We start from the raw sequence: 22,501 nt of genomic DNA on the forward strand, positions 1-22,501 counted from the left end.
CAAACTTGGCCAGAATGCCCCCAGTCCCGTCATCTAGATCGTTAATATATAAAGAGAAAAGCTGTGGCCCCAACACTGAACCCTGCGGGACACCACTTGTCACCGGTTGCCATTCCGAAAAAGAACCTTTTATCCCAACTCTCTGCCTTCTGTCTGACAGCCAATCGTCAATCCATGTTAGTACCTTGCCTCGAATACCATGCGCCCTTATTTTACTCAGCAGTCTCCCGTGAGGCACCTTGTCAAAGGCCTTTTGGAAGTCAAGATAGATAACATCCATTGGCTCTCCTTGGTCTAACCTATTTGTTATCTCTTCAAAGAACTCTAACAGGTTTGTCAGGCACGACCTCCCCTTACTAAATCCATGCTGACTTGTCCTAATCCGACCCTGCACTTCCAAGAATTTAGAAATCTCATCCTTAACGATGGATTCTAGAATTTTGCCAACAACCGAGGTTAGGCTAATTGGCCTATAATTTTCCATCTTTTTTCTTGTTCCCTTCTTGAACAGGGGGGTTACAACAGCGATTTTACAATCCTCTGGGACTTTCCCTGATTCCAGTGACTTTTGAAAGATCATAACTAACACCTCCACTATTTCTTCAGCTATCTCCTTTAGAACTCTAGGATGTAGCCCATCTGGGCCCGGAGATTTATCAATTTTCAGACCTTTTAGTTTCTCTAGCACCTTCTCCTTTGTGATGGCAACCATATTCAACTCTGCCCCCTGACTTTCCTGAATTGTTGGGATATTACTCATGTCTTCTACTGTGAAGACTGACGCAAAGTACTTATTAAGTTCCTCAGCTATTTCCTTGTCTCCCATCACTAGATTACCAGCGTCATTTTGGAGCGGCCCAATGTCTACTTTTGCCTCCCGTTTGTTTTTAATGTATTTAAAGAAACTTTTACTATCATTCCTAATGTTACTGGCTAGCCTACCTTCATATTTGATCCTCTCCTTCCTTATTTCTCTCTTTGTTATCCTCTGTTTGTTTTTGTAGCCTTCCCAATCTTCTGACTTCCCACTACTCTTTGCCACATTATAGGCTCTCTCTTTTGCCTTGATGCATTCCCTGACTTCCTTTGTCAGCCATGGCTGCCTAATCCTCCCTCTGATAACCTTTCTTTTCTTTGGGATGAACCTCTGCACTGTGTCCTCAATTACTCCCAGAAACTCCTGCCATTGCTGTTCTACTGTCTTTCCCACTAGGCTCTGCTTCCAGTCGATTTTCGTCAGTTCCTCCCTCATGCGCCTGTAATTACCTTTATTTAACTGTAAAACCTTTACATCTGATTCTACCTTTTTTCTTTCAAATTGCAGACTGAATTCTACCATATTATGATCACTGCTTCCTAAGTGTTCCCTTACTTTAAGGTCTTTTATCAATTCTGGCTCATTACATAACACTAAGTCCAGAATAGCCTGTTCCCTCGTGGGCTCCATCACAAGCTGTTCCAAAAAGCCATCCTGTAAACATTCAATGAATTCCCTTTCTTTGGGTCCACTGGCAACATTATTTACCCAGTCCACCTGCATATTGAAGTGCCCCATGATCACTGTGACCTTGCCTTTCTGACATGCCCTTTCTATTTCGTGGTGCATTTTGTGCCCCATGTCCTGACCACTGTCAGGAGGCCTGTACATAACTCCCATTATGGTTTTTTTGCCTTTGTGGTTCCTCAACTCTACCCACACAGACTCCACATCGTCTGACCCTATGTCGTTTAGTGCTATTGATTTAATTTCATTTCTAATTAACAAGGCAACCCCACCCCCTCTGCCCACCTCTCTGTCTTTTCGATAGGTTGTAAATCCCTGGATGTTTAACTGCCAGTCCTGAACCCCCTGCAACCACGTCTCTGTGATGCCTACCACATCATACCTGCCAGTCACAATCTGGGCCACAAGCTCATCTACCTTGTTCCGTACACTGCGGGCATTTAAATATAGCACCTTTAATTCCCTATTGACTGTCCCTTTTTGTTTTCTTAGTGTGGTGAAAGTTGTGCAATAAATCATTTGTTTCTTTAAAAGCTTGACATTGTCATTTTTTTTTACATGGTAGGCAGGTTATATCAGTTTGACTCTTAAAGCTGCTTAATAATTTTCTACACCGAACAAAAGCTCATTTTAAAGTCTCATTTCATAGTAAATAAGGGCTGAAGAGAAATGAAGGTTATTGGTTATAGCCCCACGGTAAATTTGCATTAAGTATTCTGTTTAGTTACTTTTGTATTCTGATTAGTTTTGCATCTAAAATAAACTACACAAACTAAGAGTTCTGCTGTCCAGTGAAATTTACAGTTTCTATAATTTATATCTGGTATAGAAATGATTAACTGTCTCATACGTTGAACCGACCAAGTGCTGCCTATATCATGGTCAACCTTTATCTGTATTTGCCTTTCATCTGTTTTTCTTGTCAGCAAAACTATGTGAACATAGCATGAAGGATGTCGATTGAAACAATGAGATCCTGAGGAGTGTTGACAGGGTGGATGTGGAGAGGATGTTTCCTCCTGTGGGAGAACCTAGAACTCGGGGGTCACCATTTAAAAATAAAGGGTCGCCCATTTAAAACAGAGATGAGGAGAATTATTTTGTTTCAGAGGGTGGTGAGTCTCTGGAACTCTCTTCCTGAAAAGACAGTGGAAGCAAAGTCTTCGAATATATATTTTTAAGGCGAAGGTGGATATATTCTTGGTCAGTAAGGGGTGGTAGTTTATTGGGAGGAGGCAGGATGTAGATGTGAGGTTAAAGTCAGATCACCCACGATCTTATTAAACAGCGAAGCAGACCCGAGGAGCTGAATGGCCTGCTCCTACTCCTTGCTCATATGTTTGTATATTTGTCTGATTTAGCACAGTGGGCTATAAACAGCTGGTTTGTAAGGCAGAACAAGGCCAGCAGCGTGGATTCAATTCCCGTACCAGCCTCCCCGAACATGTGGCGACTAGGGGCTTTTCACAGCAACTTCATTGAAGCCTACTCGTGACAATAAGTGATTATTATTATTGTCTGCTATGATAAACTATTTTCATGTTGTGCTGTGTGTCTATGAAAATAAGATAATTCAAGATCAGATACCAGTCTTCACAACTCACTCATTAATGCTTTCCATCTCAATCCTATTTGTTGTTCCTTGTTTGTTTGTTTCCTTCTCAGTTAGCCCTGAATATTTCATTTTGTCATGATTTTATTTATTTAATGCGCATCATTAAAAAAAGAAAAGTTTATAATTTTATCTCCCATGTATGCCCATCTCCTCCACATTAAATGCTGGACTTAATGCATAAATTAATGAATGAAACATTTGTTAATCTTAATATAAAGAGAACAACCTATTTGGGAAAATATTATAAATTTAGCAAGTGGCATGACAGAAACCTATTTCATACCACTCGGTTTTAAATTCGGTAAATTGCTAGCTGGGTTCCAATCTTAAGTGGTCAGTTCACTGAAACTTTCATAGAGTCGCACTAGTACAATGATTCCAACCTCTGGTTTAAGATTGCAGAAATAGGATCTGATGTACTGTACTTCACTGAGAGCCCTGGTAATAAAGTTTCATGATATTATCTCACTTGAAAGGTCATCAACAAAGTATTCAGAAGTAAACTAATACCAATGAGTGCCAAAAATGAATCTGCCCTTGCTGTATTGGGTGCACAGCGGGGCGGGAAGGTTCAGTTTACTCTTAGTCGCACTATGGATTAATAAATGCACTGAGCTCCTGCATATCTTTGAAATTCTACTTTAATACATAGTAATACAGATTTAAACTGAAGGCCAGTTACTATGGGAAAACATAATAAGAATAAAATTAACTTCTGTGCTGGAATTAAACTAATTGGGAGAAAAGCAAGAAACAAATTTGATGGGCCAGTTATGGGAAGATGTCTTTACTCAGCCTGTGACTGAACGGACACATGGTAGCAGCCTAGAGTTACAAGATGTTAAAGCTTCTTAAAAGGATTAGTTCATTTTTGACATTTTCTGCTGTCAACATACCCTTTCTCCTTTAGCACACTGTACATCACTGTAAAATACAGTTCCTAGATTGTGGTCATGCTAATTTATGGCTGCGTGGAGCATGACTTGTGAGCTGGTGCAAACAATATTTCTATGGTTAAATACACTGATTTATAAGTGACACTTATAACAACATAAGAACTAGGAGCAGGAGTAGGCCATCTGGCCCCTCGAGCCTGCTCCGCCATTCAATTAGATCATGGCTGATCTTTTGTGGACTCAGCTCCACTTTCCGGCCCGAACACCATAACCCTTAATCCCTTTATTCTTCAAAAAGCTATCTATCTTTACCTTAAAAACATGTAATGAAGGAGCCTCAACTGCTTCACTGGGCAAGGAATTCCATAGATTCACAACCCTTTGGGTGAAAAAGTTCCTCCTAAACTCAGTCCTAAATCTACTTCCCCTTATTTTGAGGCTATGTCCCCTAGTTCTGCTGTCACCCGCCAGTGGAAACAACCTGCCCGCATCTATCCTATCTATTCCCTTCATAATTTTAAATGTTTCTGTAAGATCCCCCCTCATCCTTCTAAATTCCAATGAGTACAGTCCCAGTCTACTCAACCTCTCCTCATAATTATACATTTATGATTTCACTCAACCCTATTTCATCTTATTCTATGCCCTCCTATGTACCCTCCTGGCCTCTGACTTTTCCTTTCTGCGTTCCCCCCCACCACTCCACTACAGAGAGCAGGGCACTCTCTCGGCAATTGCATTCTTCACAGACGTTATTCTGTTTCTCTCTATGAAGTGCCTGAAGGTTTTCCATGTTCTATATATATATATATATATAAACAAATGCAGGTTGTTGCACTGCTCCCAATTTGTTGTCAGTGTTGATGCTGCACAACCTGAAGTATGGTTATTTTGAAACATCTGTTTTGCTACCTTCACCAATGTGGGAATGAAGTACTTACCTGGGCACAAATTTGAGTTGAAAACTAAAATGGGAATGTGCTTGAATATAACCAGTTTTTGGTAGAAGCTCCAAGTGATTTCTCAACTCTTCACACACTTCAAACTTTAACTGGAGTGCTGTGCTTGCCCTGATAAAATAAAGCATAAATCAAAGGAGGAATTATGTGAGTTAAATTGGGTTGTACCCTTCAAGAGCAGTTTACAGAGTGGCTCAGGTAGCAGGTTACTTGTTTAATTCCATAGCAAGGGAATGAAACACTGGGAGAAGGATCTAAAAAGAGAAGAAAAAAGAATATGCGTTAGGAAAAGAAAGATATTAAGTTATTTTGAATCACATTTTGGTACCAAACACATTGGAACAGGCACATTAGATGGTCAAGTCGGGCAATTTATCATGTACTCATCCATCTCTATGGTATTTCACACAGGCAACACGTACAAGTTTAAAAGAACATATTTAAGGAACGTGGAACCTTTCTGTTGTATACAGCTTACTCTCAGAATACCTCCCTTACCAGGTAAGCCAGTGAGGAGCTTAATTCAGCTCTTTTGAATGTAGGAAATATCGCTTACAAGGCTTGACAAACTTCATGGTGTTTTATTTTTTCAAAATTTTATTTAACAATGAACATTTGGTTGAAAGTGTACATTATGTTCTTTGTTAAAAAATTAGGAAAGCATATCAGGGTTCACAAAGCTCACATTTTCCTCTAAGTAATACAACTTTGTCCATCAGTCTCTCCAGATACGAGTAATAGTGGCACAGTAGTTAGCATTGCTGCCTCACGGCGCTGAGGATCCGGGTTCGAATCCCGGCCCTGGGCCACTGTCCGTGTGGAGTTTGCATATTCTCCCTGTGTCTGCGTGGGTTTCACCCTCACAACCCAAAGATGTGCAGGGTAGATGGATTGGCCATGTTAAATTGCCCCTTAATTGGAGAAAGATAATTGGGCTCTCTAAATTTTTTAAAAAGACTGTGATTGCTGAGTATTTTGTCCCTGCCACCTTTGGGATTAACTCCCAGCTCAAGACAAAGAAGTCTATGCGGGAATAAACCTTATGAATGTGGGAGAAAAAAAGAGAAATCCTTCGCTCTCAGCCACGCGAACCTCCAGGGATCCACCCCCCCCCCCCCCCCCCCCCCCCCCCCCCCCCATCTGCTCCATAAAACCCTTCAGTTCCTTAGCTGCTGGTTGCTTCCCTGTTCCGGACTTCGACCGGTCCAGCTCGGGGTCAATGACTGTGTTAAAGTCTCCCCCCATGATCAGGTGGTGTGACTCAAGTCCGGGATTTTGCCTGGCATGTGTCTCATAAATTCCACATCATCCCAATTCGGAGCATAGACGTTCACAAACACCAGCCGGACCCCCTCCCACGTTCCACTCACCATTATATACCTGCTCCCCTTATCTGCCACAATTCTCCCAGCCTCGAATGCCACACCCTTACGGATCAGAATTGCTAACCCCCTGGTCTTCGAATCCAGCCCTGAATGGAACACCTGGCCTACCCATCCCTTTCTCAATCTCGTGTGATCTGCGAGCTTTAAATGTGTCTCCTGAAGCATTGCTACGTCTGCCTTTAACCCCTTTAGATGCGCGAATATGCTTGCTCTTTTGACCGGCCCATTCAAACCCCTCAGATTCCACGTGATCAGCCTGGACGGGGGGCTAAACCTGCCCCCTGCCGACTAGACATCGCCCTTTCTTGGCCGACCTCGAGCCCGCGCCCTTCGCTTCCTCGAGCGCCCCCACAGGGAGCCGCCGTCCCCTATCCTCAATTGGTACCTTGAAATTGATACCTCCTCTGTCAGCAAAGCAGCATCCCCGCCCCCTCCCCTCCCCGCCCCCAACAGCTCCATGACCCAAAACCCCCCCGCCAAGCATCAGCTGGGCACTTGCTCACCCCCCACTATGCTCCCGAGAGTCAGCTGGCCCATACTGACCCTGGCAGCTCCCGCCCCTGGCACCGATCAGACTGTCGCCTCATTGTCCAGACCCTTCTCCCCATGTGAATAAACCAATTACCTCTCCAGCCCCAGTGAGTAAATAGTAATACGAAACAGAAAATAAACAGAAGACACTAACATTGCTCCGTGAGGAGACACTTGTTGAACCAAGGCTCCAACGTATGGCAGCAGCATCCTGTTAGTGGAAATACCATTTGCGTTGCTACTGCATAGTAACCGTGTGAAACAGCTAGCTTCATTTGTTACTTAAATATTTGTGACACTTTATGATTCCAGGGTAATCTGAGGTAGACGGGGCACTTTCAGGACTGAACATGTCAGCCTTAGGCCATTCATAAGTTTGCGTAAAATACGGCAAGCAATGATCTAATGGGATAGCCATTACGCTGCTCGATAGCTTTAATTCTCCCTATTTAGCACCAAACCTGCAAGGTCAGCAATTAGCTGACTTACGTTTGAAGCCACATAAATTCACGCACATAACTCTGTCCTTTGCAAACAGCAAAGAAATGTCCACGTATTGTGCCAGGGACAGCCCTTCCCTGGTTCATTTCTGATTGCAATGCCTTGACTAATCAGAGTTGCCACGCCTAAAGCTTGGCAGTTAACTGTTCTCTAGTTTTCATGGCATTTTCCATGGCAATGTCTCTAACAATCAGAGTCTACTTGCCAACCAATCAGCAACCTCTTCTCACGCAGTATAAATTGTTGTTCCCTTTGAGATTTGGTATTCTGGCAACTCTGTCGGATGGGTGCAAGATGAAAAGCTTCAACTGCCTGTCTCTTTTCAGTCATGTTTTATGATCTGCATCTAATGTATTGTTTGAGCATAGTTCCCCACTATACGTGTAAGTACAGAATAGAATAAATACTGATATTGCAGCGTTCATAATGATAGGTCTACATAGTGTTTCATAATTCTAATGTGGGATTTTGTCAGTAAGCAAAATGAATAAATTATTGTACATAAGATCTTAGAAATTCAAAATCAAATACTTATTTCTTTGTTTAATTTTTTTTATTTCTCAGGATCAGGGCAAGTAAGTATAATGTTGAGGAAAACATAAGGAAAAGGAGGAAAAAGGCAAACTGAATCCTACTGTATTTATATAATGTTCTTGGGAAAGCTACAGAGCTTCAAATGGCCGTCACGAGGCATGGTTCTTTGAAAATGTTTTGGTAACAGTGTATCTGAATGAGAAATACTTGTGTGTTGTCATCTCTCACAGACTCACCATGTATTTTACCCTCCAATCTCTTGACATCAAATCCACTCTACCATAAACGGTCATTCTTTTCTTATCAGCTTACCTACTGTGAGCACAAATGGAATCTTGGTAAAGGCGGTCATACATGCAGATTTTCAAGTCTTTATTAGGATCTGATAACCAGACTGGTACGTCAACAGCCTCCGCTCGAGTCTCAATGTGGATCTATTTTTAAGGAGTGGAAATAAATAAATAATCTGGGCTAATCTGCATAACCTGCTGTGTTTAATTGAAAAATTGCAACAATTCCAAGCTATTGCTTTGTCACAGAACAGAAATGGAAGGGCACAATCTCATGTCAGAATAAAAATAGTTTCATAAATATTTAAATGTTTTTTAAAAAAAGCCATTTCCTTATATGTCCTCACTCTGTGTCGACCAAGGATTCTCTGGTCACCTTGATACTTCTTGTGCGCCTAACGACAGCCGGTGCTGTTTAGCCTCAGCAAAGGATGTGACTTTTCAATCTGCTAATATGTCAGCTGGAGGGAAATCACACAAGCCGAGTAGTTTGTAAAGGAGATTTACATGAAAGAGACAGCACAAAGGATTCATGGAACTTTCTAATTAAAACTGCAGTTATACAAATATGTGATCAATGGATGGTCACAACCTGACAGCAAAACAGGAGTGAAAGGACAAGCATACATTTCTTTACAATTAAGCCCGTGTTATCAATAATATAAAATTATTGAGCAATGGTGTCATTAATCAATTACTCAGTAGCATTGAAAAGAGCAATCCAACGCTTCAGTGTACCCAATGTTTATTTTAGTTTGCTCTGGATTTTCTTCACAATGTGGGATAAATGTGATGAAACTAGCGCACTTTATAATGTAAGCAGTACAGCAGGTGGTCACAGTGAAGGTTTTTGCAGCATAGAAGGAAGTAGCTGAGAAGAGATTGAAATGGTGTGGTCATCTGTGTTAGAGTGAGAGGACATGCAGCGAGGTGGCTCGTGAAGATGGGATAGCCAGACAGGAGAAGACAAAGCTGCAAGACCAGATGGATTGATGAGGTGAAGAGAGACTGAAACTCAGTGGGGTTGGAAGAGGAATGAGTGTTGACAGGGGAAGATGGAGAAGGGTGACCAACCAGCATTGAGGTGACCTCAAGTAAAATGAGACAAGCTGAGAGGAGAAGTACATAAGCGCACTGATACATGTAAATGCCATACATTTCTCCTACTACACAACAGCCCAAAAGTAAAAACTCTGCTTTCAATTTATACAAGAACTGCATTTATTCTGAATTTATTTCATGATGAGAAGTTGAATGATTTACATACGAACATGAGGGAGTAGGCCATTCAACCCCGGGCCTGCTCCGCCATTCAATACTCGGTCTAATGTTTTATGTAAAACTTTAGGGAGAGGGTGCATCCTCGCCCTTACGTCCCTGAAAAGGCAGCCTGCTGCCCCTTCTGACCGGAGGGCCTATAGAGCCTGCTTGCCAACTTTAATGAGATAGTGAGCTTACCTTTTGACCACTCGCTAAATCGGGAAAACCCTCCTATTGGGACATGAATGCACTACTTCCTGTCTCAAAGGCAAGCATTCGGCCAACTGCACCAAGTCAACACTTGGATCAGTCATGGTTTGCTTATTAATTCAAAACATATCTTTGTACAATCAGCTGACCTGTATACAAGGCTTACATTTTCTGATTCTGGATCAGCAAACATTATCTCCAGATCTGTGCTAAGTTTGCCAGGAAGTACAGGGACAAAGATTATTGGTAACTTGATAGAAGAAAATGGACCAATTTCATCCTCCATAATCTGTAAACAAAAATAATTCAGTAAGCAAAATTGCTCAATGATTTAAGGTAACGGCAATGTTAAAGGCAATGAAGTTGTAGTTTTCGTGTATTATTTTACAGGATATGTCAATTTACCAGTATTAATTATTACCAGGTGAGAGCTGGAACTGCTGTGATTAAATTTCATCTCAAAAAAACCTGGTCCAAACACACACAGATGAGCTTTGTCCATACAGCTTTAAAATATGGATGTGATTATTAATGTTTCTGCTATTAAACAACCACAAGACTGTAATATGGTCTGGATTGAGGAATAGCCATTCACACTGAACTGACCTAGTTGAGTTAAATACCTCACAGTTGTTCGCATTTTTAAACTAGTGCCTAGTTTTCATTCTTTTTTTAAATAAATTTAGATTACCCAATTATTTTTTCCAATTAAAGGGCAATTTAGTGTGGCCAATCCACCTAACCTGCACATTTTTGGGTTGTGGGGGCGAAACCCACGCAGACATGGGGAGAATGTGCAAACTCCACACGGACAGTGACCCAGAGCCGGGGTCGAACCTGGGACCTCAGCGCCGTGAGGCGGTTGTGCTAACCACTAGGCCACCGTGCTATCCTAGTTTTCATTCTTTAATAGCTTTCCCTGGCAGTCAAACCTGCGCAGGCTGCAACTCAAATTCGAATTTCAATAAAAAGGGAGTAGTTAGCACAGAATCATCAAGGTTAACATGAACTGGGACACAATTAAGCCTCAGACCAGGAGCAAGGTTTATCATTTGAAGAAGGTTAAATTCAATAGTTAGTGTAGATTCAAAACAAATGGATTGAGGGAGGATGTTTAACAATTGTTCAGGAGGAGAAGTGCAACACTTGAAAAACAAACAATGGTGGTCATGTAAACTAATTACAATCCCAGGATTGGCAAATTGAGACTGCAAAAGTGTGACCCTCAATGGGTTCACAAACAAAAAGTGAAATAAAAAGGAAAAACAAGCTAAACACATCCTGCAGGGAGAAAAGAGAAGAGGCTCACTGATTTGTATATAAGATCATGCAAAAATGTATTAAACATATGATCAAAAAGACAAAGGAGCTTGAAAATACAGCTGCAGAGGCAAAACACAAGATTAAAAATATCTCTCAATATTACCATAGCAGGAGAGCTGTATCACTATCTGTATATTCATTGCTGACCCTCTGTCTGGGAGAGATGCAGAACAGATTGCAAACCCTGACCAAATTGGGGTAAGAAAATCTGCTAAATTCCTCTCTGACTCCTTCAGGAGATCACCCTGGCCCTGATAATTCCATGCAATATCTATCATCACCCTGCCAGAAACTGGTTCTGCTCTTGGTTGAGGGAAGAGCACACCCTACTCCGTTTGCAGGACAGCTTGACATGTACCAGAGCAGAGCTGCCATCTACAAAGACATCACGCCAATGGAGGAGGCCATCATAGACATGCTGGACAGAAAGAGGACAGGAAGCAGATGGTGAGGCCAGAGGGTATGCCATGCAGAATGTTTGGCCATCTTCCTCTCCCCCTCTCTTGGCACTGAACTCTCCCTTACACACACTGCATGACAACCTGGTGCTCCCGAGAGCTGCCAGTCATCTGCTACTGTTTTCTCTTGCCGTTAATTGCAAACATTTGTCCCTCTCCCCTCATTTCAGATCTATTGAAACAATGCAGTCAACCATGGAGCATGTGTTCAATTCTATGCACACTGCATGGGGTGTTTAATAATAATAATAATCTTTATTATTGTCACAAATAGGCTTACATTAGCACTGCAATGAAGTTACTGTGAAAATGCCCCAGTTACCACACTCTGGCGCCTGTCTGGGTACACAGAGGGAGAATTCAGAATGTCCAATTCACCTAACAGCATGTGTTTCGGGACTTGTGGGAGGAAACCCACGCAGACACAGGGAGAACCTGCAGACTCCATTGCCATCAGCGGGCTAAACACCGCTTTTCCCACCCGCCATCTGCCTTTCCCGATTTCTGGGAAAATCTCAGCCTTAGCCTAAGATGTTTGTGACTGCTATTTTCTGATTTGTCACAATTGCAGTGAAAGTCAAAAGAGAACATCAATGTACAAATATTTAAGAATTTGGTTTTTCTCGGTATTGTTTCCATTATTCTTACCTCGCCAACTTTGATCTCGGTTTGAACCGTTTGTTCAAGATCAAATAAATCTGGAAATTCAAATAAATACAGGAAAACATAAATAAATGGAAGTGTAATTCTGTGTATGTATATGTGAAGTGGGTCATTTGGCAAAGCTGCCACATCCTGCCTGAATAATAAGATCTAAATGGGGAGTGTTGCAAAGAGTTCTGGGAGTGCAATTGCACAAATCAGTTTGCTGTAAAAAAAATTGCCACAGTTCCATATCTCTTTCAAAATGAAATTGTTCGCATTTTGATATATTTCTTTACCATTACGTAGTAATTCAACTAGTTCCTAGTTACCGTACTAATTAATTTTCCCTATCAAACTTCCATTGGCCTTTATTGGAGAAGTTATAGAACAGTACAGCACAGAACAGGCTCTTCGGCCCTCAATGTTGTGCCGAGCCATGATCACCCTACTCAAACCCACGTATCCACCCTATACCCGTAACCCAACAACCCCCCCCCCCTTAACCTTACTTTTATTAGGACACTACGGGCAATTTAGCATGGCCAATCCACCTAACCCGCACATCTTTGGACTGTGGGAGGAAACCGGAGCACCCGGAGGAAACCCACGCACACAGGGGGAGGACGTGCAGACTCCACACAGACAGTGACCCAGCCGGGAATCGAACCTGGGACCCTGGAGCTGTGAAGCATTTATGCTAACCACCATGCTACCCTGCTGTTCATCCTACCTCCTGCTTTGTAACTGTTGCTCTTTGAAGCATTCTCTTCAGTCTAATAAATGATCAACAGCAGTAAAGAAACAGATGGACATTCCTTGCTTTATTATTTTATTACTTTCGTACCAAAAGCATTCACTCCTCAGCAATGTCATGCCTGCCTGACCAGGCTGAGGGGCATTTATGCAGGTGACTCAGTGAATCTCAGGTGACCCTTTGCAGTGACGTTATAATTTAGGTGTAGGCAGTAGCTGAAAAGTTGGGGGGGCAATATTGGTGGTAACAAATGGGTAAATTTGTGAAGCATTGGCATTTTCAGGAAGTCATTGAAAGAACCATCAATCAGAAAATGCCGGGTGGGATTGACCGTCAGTCCATGGCAGCGGGTTTCTCTGGCCACACAGCAGTGAATGGGAGGTTTGGTTAGGCGTCAAATTCTCCATCCTCACTGGTAGCAGTGGGGGGGTGGGGTAGGGCAGACCAGCACCCGTGGGGGTGGGGGGGGGGGGCAACTAGCAGCAATCGGGGTGGGGGGGGGAGGGCAGTCAAGCAGCGGTGGGGGTGGGGGGGCAGACTAGCAGCGGTGGGGGTGGGGGGGCAGACTAGCAGCGGTGGGGGTGGGGGAGCACACTAGCGGGGGTGGGGGTGGGGGGCAGACTAGCAGCGGTGGGGGTGGGGTGGGGGGCAGACTAGCAGCGGTGGGGATGGGGGTGGGGGGCAGACTAGCAGCGGTGAGGATGGGGGTGGGGGAGCAGACTAGCAGCAGTGGGGGTGGGGGTGGGGTGGGGGGGCAGACTGGCAGCGGTGGGGGTGGGGGTGGGGGGGCAGACTAGCAGCAGCGGTGGGGGTGGGGGGCAGACTAGCAGCGGTGGCGGTGGGGGGGCAGACTAGCAGCGGTGAGGGTGGGGGTGGGGGGGCGACTAGCAGCGGTGGGGGTGGGGGGGCAGACTAGCAGCAGCGGTGGGGGTGGGGGAGGGGGGCAGACTAGCAGCGGTGGGGGTGGGGGGCAGACTAGCAGCGGTGAGGGTGGGGGTGGGGGTGGGGGGGGCGACTAGCAGCGGTGGGGGTGGGGGTGGGGGTGGGGGGGCAGACTAGCAGCGGTGGGGGTGGGGGGGGTGTGGGGGCAGACTAGCAGTGGTGGGGGTGGGGGGGCAGACTAGCAGCGGTGGGGGTGGGGGGGGGGGGGTGGGGGGGCAGACTAGCAGTGGTGGGGGTGCGGGTGGTGGTGGGGGGGCAGACTAGCAGCGATGGGGGTGGGGGTGGGGGGGGCAGACTAGCAGCGGTGGGGGTGGGGGTGTGGGTGCAGACTAGCAGCGGTGGGGGTGGGGGTGGGGGGGGCAGACTAGCAGCGGTGGGGGTGGGGGTGGGGGGGCAGACTAGCAGCGGTGGGGGTGGGGGGGCAGACTAGCAGCGGTGGGGGTGGGGGTGGGGGGGCAGACTAGCAGCGGTGGGGGTGGGGGGGCAGACTAGCAGCGGTGGGGGTGGGGGTGGGGGGCAGACTAGCAGCGGTGGAGGTGGGGGTGGGGGTGGGGGTGGGGGGGCAGACTAGCAGCGGTGGGGCGGGGGGGCAGACCAGCAGCGGTGGGGCGGGGGGGCAGACTAGCAGCGGTGGGGGTGGGGGTGGGGGGGCAGACTAGCAGCGGTGGGGGTGGGGGGGCAGACTAGCAGCGGTGGGGGTGGGGGTGGGGGGCAGACTAGCAGCGGTGGAGGTGGGGGTTGGGGTGGGGGTGGGGGGGCAGACTAGTAGCGGTGGGGGTGGGGGTGCAGACTAGCAGCGGTGGGGGTGGGGGGGCAGACTAGCAGCGGTGGGGCGGGGGGGCAGACCAGCAGCGGTGGGGCGGGGGGGCAGACTAGCAGCGGTGGGGGTGTGGGTGCAGACTAGCAGCGGTGGGGGTGTGGGTGCAGACTAGCAGCGGTGGGGGTGGGGGGGCAGACTGGCAGCGGTGGGGGTGTGGGTGCAGACTAGCAGCGGTGGGGGTGTGGGTGCAGACTAGCAGCGGTGGGGGTGGGGGTGGGGGTGGGGGGGCAGACTAGCAGCGGTGGGGGTGGGGGGGGGCAGACTAGCAGCGGTGGGGGGGGGGGGCAGACTAGCAGCGGTGGGGGTGGGGGGTGCAGACTAGCAGCGGTGGGGGTGGGGGTGGGGGGGCAGACTGGCAGTGGTGGGGTGGGGGGGCAGACTAGCAGCGGTGGGGGTGGGGGGTGCAGACTAGCAGCGGTGGGGGTGGGGGTGGGGGGGCAGACTGGCAGTGGTGGGGTGGGGGGGCAGACTAGCAGCGGTAGGGGTGGGGGGTGCAGATTAGCAGCGGTGGGGGTGGGGGTGGGGGGGCAGACTGGCAGTGGTGGGGGTGGGGGGGGGGGGGGGGGGGCAGACTAGCACCTGAGAATCCCGGCCATAATTTCTAATAATCTGTCAGATGACCGTAATGGCTTTTTACGAATTGACAATCACTAATAACCGCTGTCTCAGTTTTGTGAGTCATTGAAAGTTTTGTTGGCAACCTACTGCTCCCTGGTTTTATCATTTCCGCCCTGTTTCTCCTTCTTTATTTTTTGCATTATTATTTCATGGCATGTAAACCCAGCATTTTTTGCCTTTTCCTAATTGCCCTTGACCTGAGTGTCTGTACTAGGCCACTTCAGAGGGCAGTTAGCAGCGGTGGGGGTGGGGGTGGGGGGGGAGACTAGCAGCGGTGGGGGTGGGGGGAGCAGACTGTGGGTCTGGAGTCACATGTAGGCCAGACCAGGTAAGGACGGCAGATTTCCTTCCCTGAAAGACATTGGTGAACCCAATGGATTTTTATGCAACAATTGACGATAGATGTCATGGTCACCTTTACTGAGTATAGCTTTCAATTCCAGATTTGTTAACTGTATTTATATTCCACCAGTTGCCACGATGAAATTTGAACTTATGTCCCCAGAGAATTAGCCCGGGTATTTAGGTTACTAGTCAGTGACATTGCAACTATGTCACCGTTTCCCCTGGATGAACAACTCAACTTTTGCCCAAAGAGGCAGCAAGAAAGAGGATCAATTACTTCACAAATTTGTCTATACACACATGTGGCCCGAGCTAAACATGGCATTGGGTGTTACTTGACTGGTGATGGCATGCGTCAAGAACTAAATGTATCTGTCCTAGGGACCTAGTTAGGGCCATGGTACAGCTCGAAGGAGCTTGCCTCTGTGCATTTGTACCTGAATTTGCTTTGGTGTAATTCAGACAGCTTCGGACCCTGACTGGCATAGCAAAGCATTCTCACGCATGATTGAAGGGAATTTCAGAGTTTAGGCCGCGGAAGATGCGGCTGGTAACGTTTGAGAGCTCAAAATTGGGAAAGTCATAGAGGCTGGTATTATAAGAGCACTGATATCTCAGAGGATTGTGAGGCTGAAGGAGATGACTGAGGTGTAGAGAGGTGAGGCTGTGGGGGGCTTTGAAATCAAGGATGAGTTTTAAAATCCAAGTATCGCGCTGAACAATGAGGTCAGCAAATGCAGCAGTGAGGATCAACAGGACTGGGTACGAATTGGGGCAGCAGAGTTTTGGATGACTTTAAGTTTATGGCGGATGGAATATGGCGAAGCCAATCAGGAGTGCACTGGAACAGTCAAATCTATAAGATCAAAGGCATGGATTCGGATTTCAGCAGCAGACGAGCTTAGCAACGGCTGAATCAGGTGATGTTATGGAACAGGACATAGGCAGTCTTAGTGGTATATATGATGAGGTCATATATATAACACCATTGTTGTGCACAGTCCGGTTCAATTTCAGAGGACTCAAGTAGTTGGCTAAGGAGTAGAATTTGTGGAGGCAATCAAAGGTAACAGCTTCCATCTTCCCAATATTTAATTGTAAGAAATTTCTGCTCATCGTTTGCTGATTTTGCAAATTTGAATTTATATTACCTTTTTCAGCTGGAATAATAAATTCATTTAATTCCTAGGAAAATAAGAAAAGCCAATTAGATGGTACATAGTATAATAGCAGGTAGTCAAAATACTCAGTTCATTCATCCATGTGTGCTCTGCTCAATGGGCGAAACGTAAACAATTCCAATTCATGAGCCCTGATTTTAAATCTGGGCAACATTCAGACAAAAGAGGGATGTGGGGTATGTCAAATCTGCCAGTGTACAAGAAGCAATTTATTGGCCAGGCCTCATTTTTATGCGATTGATGGGCATTGGGATTGAGAATTTCTGGCTTATTTAAAGTGGGAATGACCGCTGAAAGTGAGGCTGCATTTGCTGCTTTTGTACTTCACAGCTGCACAGCAGTCCTGGAAATGAGCAAGCAGAACAAGGTTGGCACGGGGTCTGCATCACTTCACTGGGGTGCAGAGTTATCACACATCACAACTCTCCTATTCAAACTTCGATGTCATTCAGTTTAGTCCCTTTACCTCTCTCAACAATATCTGTCACTACTCTTTTTATAGATTCCCTCCTGAACCCCCATCAACAACTGTCCCCCCCATTATATCCATCAATGTTCATCATCTCCATGCCATTAAAAGACTTTCCAAATCATGTTTCCGATTTAGAATAGAAGATATACATGTCTTCGGAGAATTTACGGTGTCGAAGGAGGCTATTCAGCCCATCGAGTCTGCACCAGACCTTGGAAAGAGCACAAAGCCCACACCTCCCCATAACCCCATCTAACCTTTTTTTTTGAACACAAAGGGACAATTTAGCATGGCCAATCCATCCAACCTGCACACCTTTGAACTGTGGGAGGAAATCGGAAAACCCGGAGGAAACCCACGCAGACACGGGGAGAAGCACAGACAACGACCCAAGCTGAGACTTGAACCTTGGACCCTGGAGCTGTGAAGAGACAGTGCTAACCACTATGCTACTGCGCCACCCATTCAAATGTAATGTAAACAAATTGATTCAAATAATCCTCACCATTATTTTGGAATTTTGTACTATGTCCAAACTCGCTTTACTATTGTTAATGGTTTACTTAAAGGAAGTTGAAGTAAACCATTAATAGTAACATTACGGTGGAGCGGGCAATAAACAAAGACATAACTGATGCATGTAGAAATGGCACAGCAGTTATCATGGGGGATTTTAATCTATATGTTGATTGGTTTAACCAGGTCGGTCTAGGCAGCCTTGAGGAGGAGTTTACAGAATGTATGTGCGATAGTTTCCTAGAACAGTATGTAATGGAACCTACGAGGGAACAAGCGTTCCTACATCTGGGCCGGGATTCTCCCCTACCCGGCGGGGCAGGGGGTCCCGGTGGGACGGAGTGGCGTGAACCACTCCGGCATCGGGCCTCCCCAAAGGTGCGGAATTCTCGGCAATTTTTGGGGGCTAGGCCCGCTTCGGAGTGGCTCCCGCTCCACCGGCCAGCGCGAATGGCCTTTGGCACCCCGCCAGTCGGGGCCGAAAGGCCTTTGCCAGCCAGCGGAAATCCGCGCATGCGGCAGTGCGTCAGCGGCTGCTGACGTCATACCGACGCATGCGCAGGGGAGGGGGTCTCTTCCGCCCCCACCATGGTGAAGGCCATAGTGGGGCGGAAGAAAAAGAGTGCCCCCACGGCACAGGCCTGCCCGCCGATCAGTGGGCCCCGATCGCGTGCCAGGCCACCGTGGGGGAACCCCCCCCGGGGCTAGATCACCCCCAGGACCCCAGTGCCAGCCCGCGCCGCCAATTCCCGCCGGCGGGAAAGGCTTCGGCCCACCGAGGGCCGGAGAATCGCAGCGGGGGGCCCGCCGACCGGCGTGACGCAATTTCCGCCCCCACCGCTTCCCGGGTGGCGGAGAATTCGGGCCACAGCGGGGGCGGGAATGACGCCGGGCCCAGGCGATACTCCGACCCCCCTGGGGGGGAGGTCAGAGAATTCCTCGCCTGGTCCTGTGTAATGAGACAGGATTGATTAATGATCTCGTAGTTCAGGCAGGATTCTTCCATTCAGCAGCAGAGTGTCCACACCGTTGGAAACGCCGTTGCGTTTCACGATAGCGTGAACGGGCCGCTGGGAGTACCGATTCTGGCCCCTACAGGCGCTGGAGCGGTTCATGCCGCTCCAGCCTCCCTTCCCAGCGCGAACTGTGCGCCGCGCCAATCCGCACATGCGCGGTGGCCTCCCTCAATATGCCGGCCTCGACGCAACATGGCAGAGAGACCTGGGTGTGCTAGTGCATGAGTCGCAAAAAGTTGGTTTACTGGTGCAACAGGTGATTAAGAAGGCAAATGGAATTTTGTCCTTCATTGCTAGAGGGATGGAATTTAAGACTAAGGAGGATGTGCTGTAATGGTGTTAGTGAGGCCACACCTGGAGTATTGTGTTCAGTTTTGGTCTCCTTACCTGAGAAAGGACGTACTGATGTTGGAGGGTGTACAGAGGAGACTTATTAGGTTAATCCCAGAGTTCAGGGGGTTGGATTACGAGGAGAGGTTGAGTAGACTAGGACTGTACTCGTTGGAATTTAGAAGGATGAGGAGGGGGGGGGGGGTCTTATAGAAACATATAAAATTATGAAGGGAATAGATAGGATAGATGTGGGTTGGTTGTTTCCACTGGCGGGTGAAAGCAGAACTAGGGGGCATAGCCTCAAAATAAGGGGAAGTAGATTTAGGACTGAGTTTAGGAGGAACTTCTTCACCCAAAGGGTTGTGAATCTATGGAATTCCCTGTCCAGTGAAGCAGTTGAGGCTCCTTCATTAAATGTTTTCAAGATAAAGATAGTTAGTTTTTTGAAGAATAAAGGGATTAAGGGTTATGGTGATCGGGCCGGAAAGTGGAGCTAAGTCCACAAAAGATCAGCCATGATCTCATTGAATGGCGGAGCAGGCTCGAGGGGCCAGATGGCCTACTCCTGCTCCTAGTTCTGATGTTCTTATGTTTAATATCATCTAAACATTCTTACTTCTCCGAAAATCGATTGTTTGGGATGAAATTTCACGAACTGGAAGTACGTGCTCCGTGCTCCACGGTTGGTCAAAGTGATGTTCCGTGTGATTATTTCACCAATAATATGGCAGCCAAAATCGACAACTTGTTTATCCACAACCAGCTGCAGGAGCCAAATCAAAGTTAATTATTCATAGCAGATCGGTGCATGTGTTTCAACAACACTTCCCACAGTACATACAGGTTTGAAGCAATTTATCACAGTCCTCCCACTGTTATAAAGGAATGAGTGTTTATTTGGACTTTGAAACAATTAGAAATACCGGCACAGATGGAGCGTCACATTTATTTTTCTCCCATTGTTCCTTCTTTCCGTTTTGAATGCTTTTATCCTGCGATATAAGTCTAGATATTTTGTTTGTGACATTGATGTTTTCCATATCTGGGGAATTTCTTTAATGTTACTTTAAGACCAGAACTAATTTGATTATTTTAAATAGATTTATGCTCCCCGTAAAAGAGCAGAAAAAACTATATGAAAGTAGTTAGCATTTGTACACTAATGTCACAAACAATAAAATCAAGCGTACATTCTACTGGTTCCAACACGAACCTCTATTCTTGTGAATATGTGCAGGGCATTTGTCCATTTTTAGAACTTACGGGAAGTGGGCATCGCTGGTTAGACCAACATTTATTGCCCATCCCTAGTTGCCCTTCAGAAGGTGGTGGTGAGCTGCCTTCTTGAACCGCTGCAGTCCACGAGGTGTAGGTACACCCACTGTGCTGTTAGGGAGAGAGTTCCAGAATTTTGCCATAGTGACAGTGAAGGAACAACGATATATTTCCAACTCAGGATGATGAGTGACTTGGAGGGGAACCTCCAGGTGGTGGGGTTCCCGGGTATCTGCTGCTCTTGTCCTTCTCTATGGTAGTAGCTGTGGGTTTGGAAGGAGCTGCCTAAGGAACCTTGATGAGTTACTGCAGTGCATCTTGTACATGGTACACACGGCTGCCACTGTTCACCGGTGGTGTAGAGTTTGTGTGTTTGTGGAAGTGGGAGCAATCAAGAGGGCTGCTTTGTCCTGGATGGTGTTGAGCTTCTTGAGTGTTGTTGGAGCTGCACTCATACAGGCAAGTGGAGAGCATTCCATCACACTCCTGATTTGTGCCTTGTAGGCGGTGGACAGGATTTGAGGGATCAGGAGGTGAATTACTCGTCGTAGGATTCCTAGCCTTTGACCTGCCCTGGTAGCCACAATATTAATGTGGCTAGTCCAGTTCAATTTCTGATCAATGGTAATGATGTTGATTGTGGGGGATTCCACGATGGTAATGCCATTGAATGTCATGGGGCGGTGGTTAGATCCTCTCTTGTTAAAATGGTCACTGCCTGGCTCTTGGGTGTGGCACGAATGTAACTTGCCACTTGTCAGCCCAAACCTGGATGTTGTCCAGGTCTTGCTGAATTTAGACATGGACTGCTTCATTAACTGAGGAGTCGCGAATGGTGTTGAACATTGTACAGTCATCCGCAAATATCCCCACTTCTGATCTTATGATGGAAGGGAGGCCATTGATGACGCAGCTGCAGTTTGTTGCATTCAGGACACTACCCTGAGCAACTCCTGCAGTGATGTCCTGGAGCTGAGATGATTGACATCCTACCACCACAACCATCTTTCTTTGTGCCAGTTCTGACTCCAACCAGCAAAGAGTTTCCCCCTGATTCCCATTGACTCCAGTTTAGCTCGGGCTCCTTGACGCTGTACTCAGTCAAATGCAGCCTTGATGTCAAGGGCAGTCACTCTCACCTCACCTCTGGCATTCAGCTCTTTTGTCCATGTTTGAACCAAGGCTGTAATGAGGTCAGGAGCTGAGTGGCCATGGCGGAACCCTAACTAAGCGTCCATGAGCAGGTTATTGCTGAGTAAGTGCCGCTTGATAGCACTGTTGATGGCTCTTTCCATCATTTTGCTGATGATGGAGAGTAGACTGGGCAGTAAATAGCTGGGTTGGATTTGTCCTGTTTCTTGTGTACAGGATACATCTGGGCAATTGTCCACATTGCCAGGTAGATGCCAGCCTTGTAGCTGTACTGGAACAGCTTGACCAGGGGTGCGGCAAGGTCCAGAGCACAAGTCTCAGTAGTATTGTTTCAGTACTATTGGTCACGGTCCATAGCCTTTGCAGTGTCCAGTGCATTCAGCCATTTCTTGATATCACATGGAGTGAATCGTATTGGTTAAGGACTGACATCTGTGATTACCTGCAGCAGTATGTCACTGACCAAATCCCAAGACCCACATCAGAAAATTGATAGTGATCAGGATCTGGTCTTTCCTCAGCCTCAGAACATTATAGGATGAGCTAATTAAGAGGCTAGCCTCCGAAGTTACAATTTATTTTCATGAGTCTGTGTTGTATTAGAGGAGGTCAAGAAATGGGTAGGACATAACCTGCTGAAGTCTCAGAACTTTAATAACTGATACAATATCAGTTATTAAACTAGCACCTCAGCTAGTCTTTTCACTCTTAATCATGTCAATCAGTAAGTCACCGTAGATTGTCCCTGTCAATACTGCAGGCAGTAGGCATCAACAGCAGTTTCCTTGCAGACTTTGAGGCTGTATGTTAAGATTTATTTAAGTACCCAGAGACAAAACTACTGGATTAGAAATCGGTTGGGGAATGTATCACAAAAGTCCATGTACTGTAACATAATGTGTGTGAAGTCGTTTTGGCTTTTTACACATCAATTCAAACATTGTTCACGATAATTGCAAAGATGCA

At 46.4% G+C, this 22,501-nt stretch overlaps 1 protein-coding gene across 1 annotated transcript in view; it reads right to left on the reverse strand.

Annotated features, from left to right (window-relative positions):
• cfap74 (cilia and flagella associated protein 74) overlaps nucleotides 1–22,501 on the reverse strand; it is a 156,559-nt gene that overhangs the window by 53,659 nt on the left and 80,399 nt on the right. Inside the window, exons 17-22 of the mRNA XM_038774102.1 lie at nucleotides 19,725–19,871; nucleotides 16,742–16,775; nucleotides 12,115–12,164; nucleotides 9,852–9,974; nucleotides 8,238–8,359; nucleotides 4,957–5,085 (exon numbers count right to left, since the gene is read on the reverse strand). Coding sequence (XP_038630030.1) covers nucleotides 4,957–5,085; nucleotides 8,238–8,359; nucleotides 9,852–9,974; nucleotides 12,115–12,164; nucleotides 16,742–16,775; nucleotides 19,725–19,871 — 605 coding nt within the window. The remainder of the gene's footprint in view (nucleotides 1–4,956; nucleotides 5,086–8,237; nucleotides 8,360–9,851; nucleotides 9,975–12,114; nucleotides 12,165–16,741; nucleotides 16,776–19,724; nucleotides 19,872–22,501) is intronic.

Source organism: Scyliorhinus canicula, chromosome 16 (assembly GCF_902713615.1).
Source record: "Scyliorhinus canicula chromosome 16, sScyCan1.1, whole genome shotgun sequence".
Lineage (NCBI taxonomy): Eukaryota > Metazoa > Chordata > Chondrichthyes > Carcharhiniformes > Scyliorhinidae > Scyliorhinus > Scyliorhinus canicula.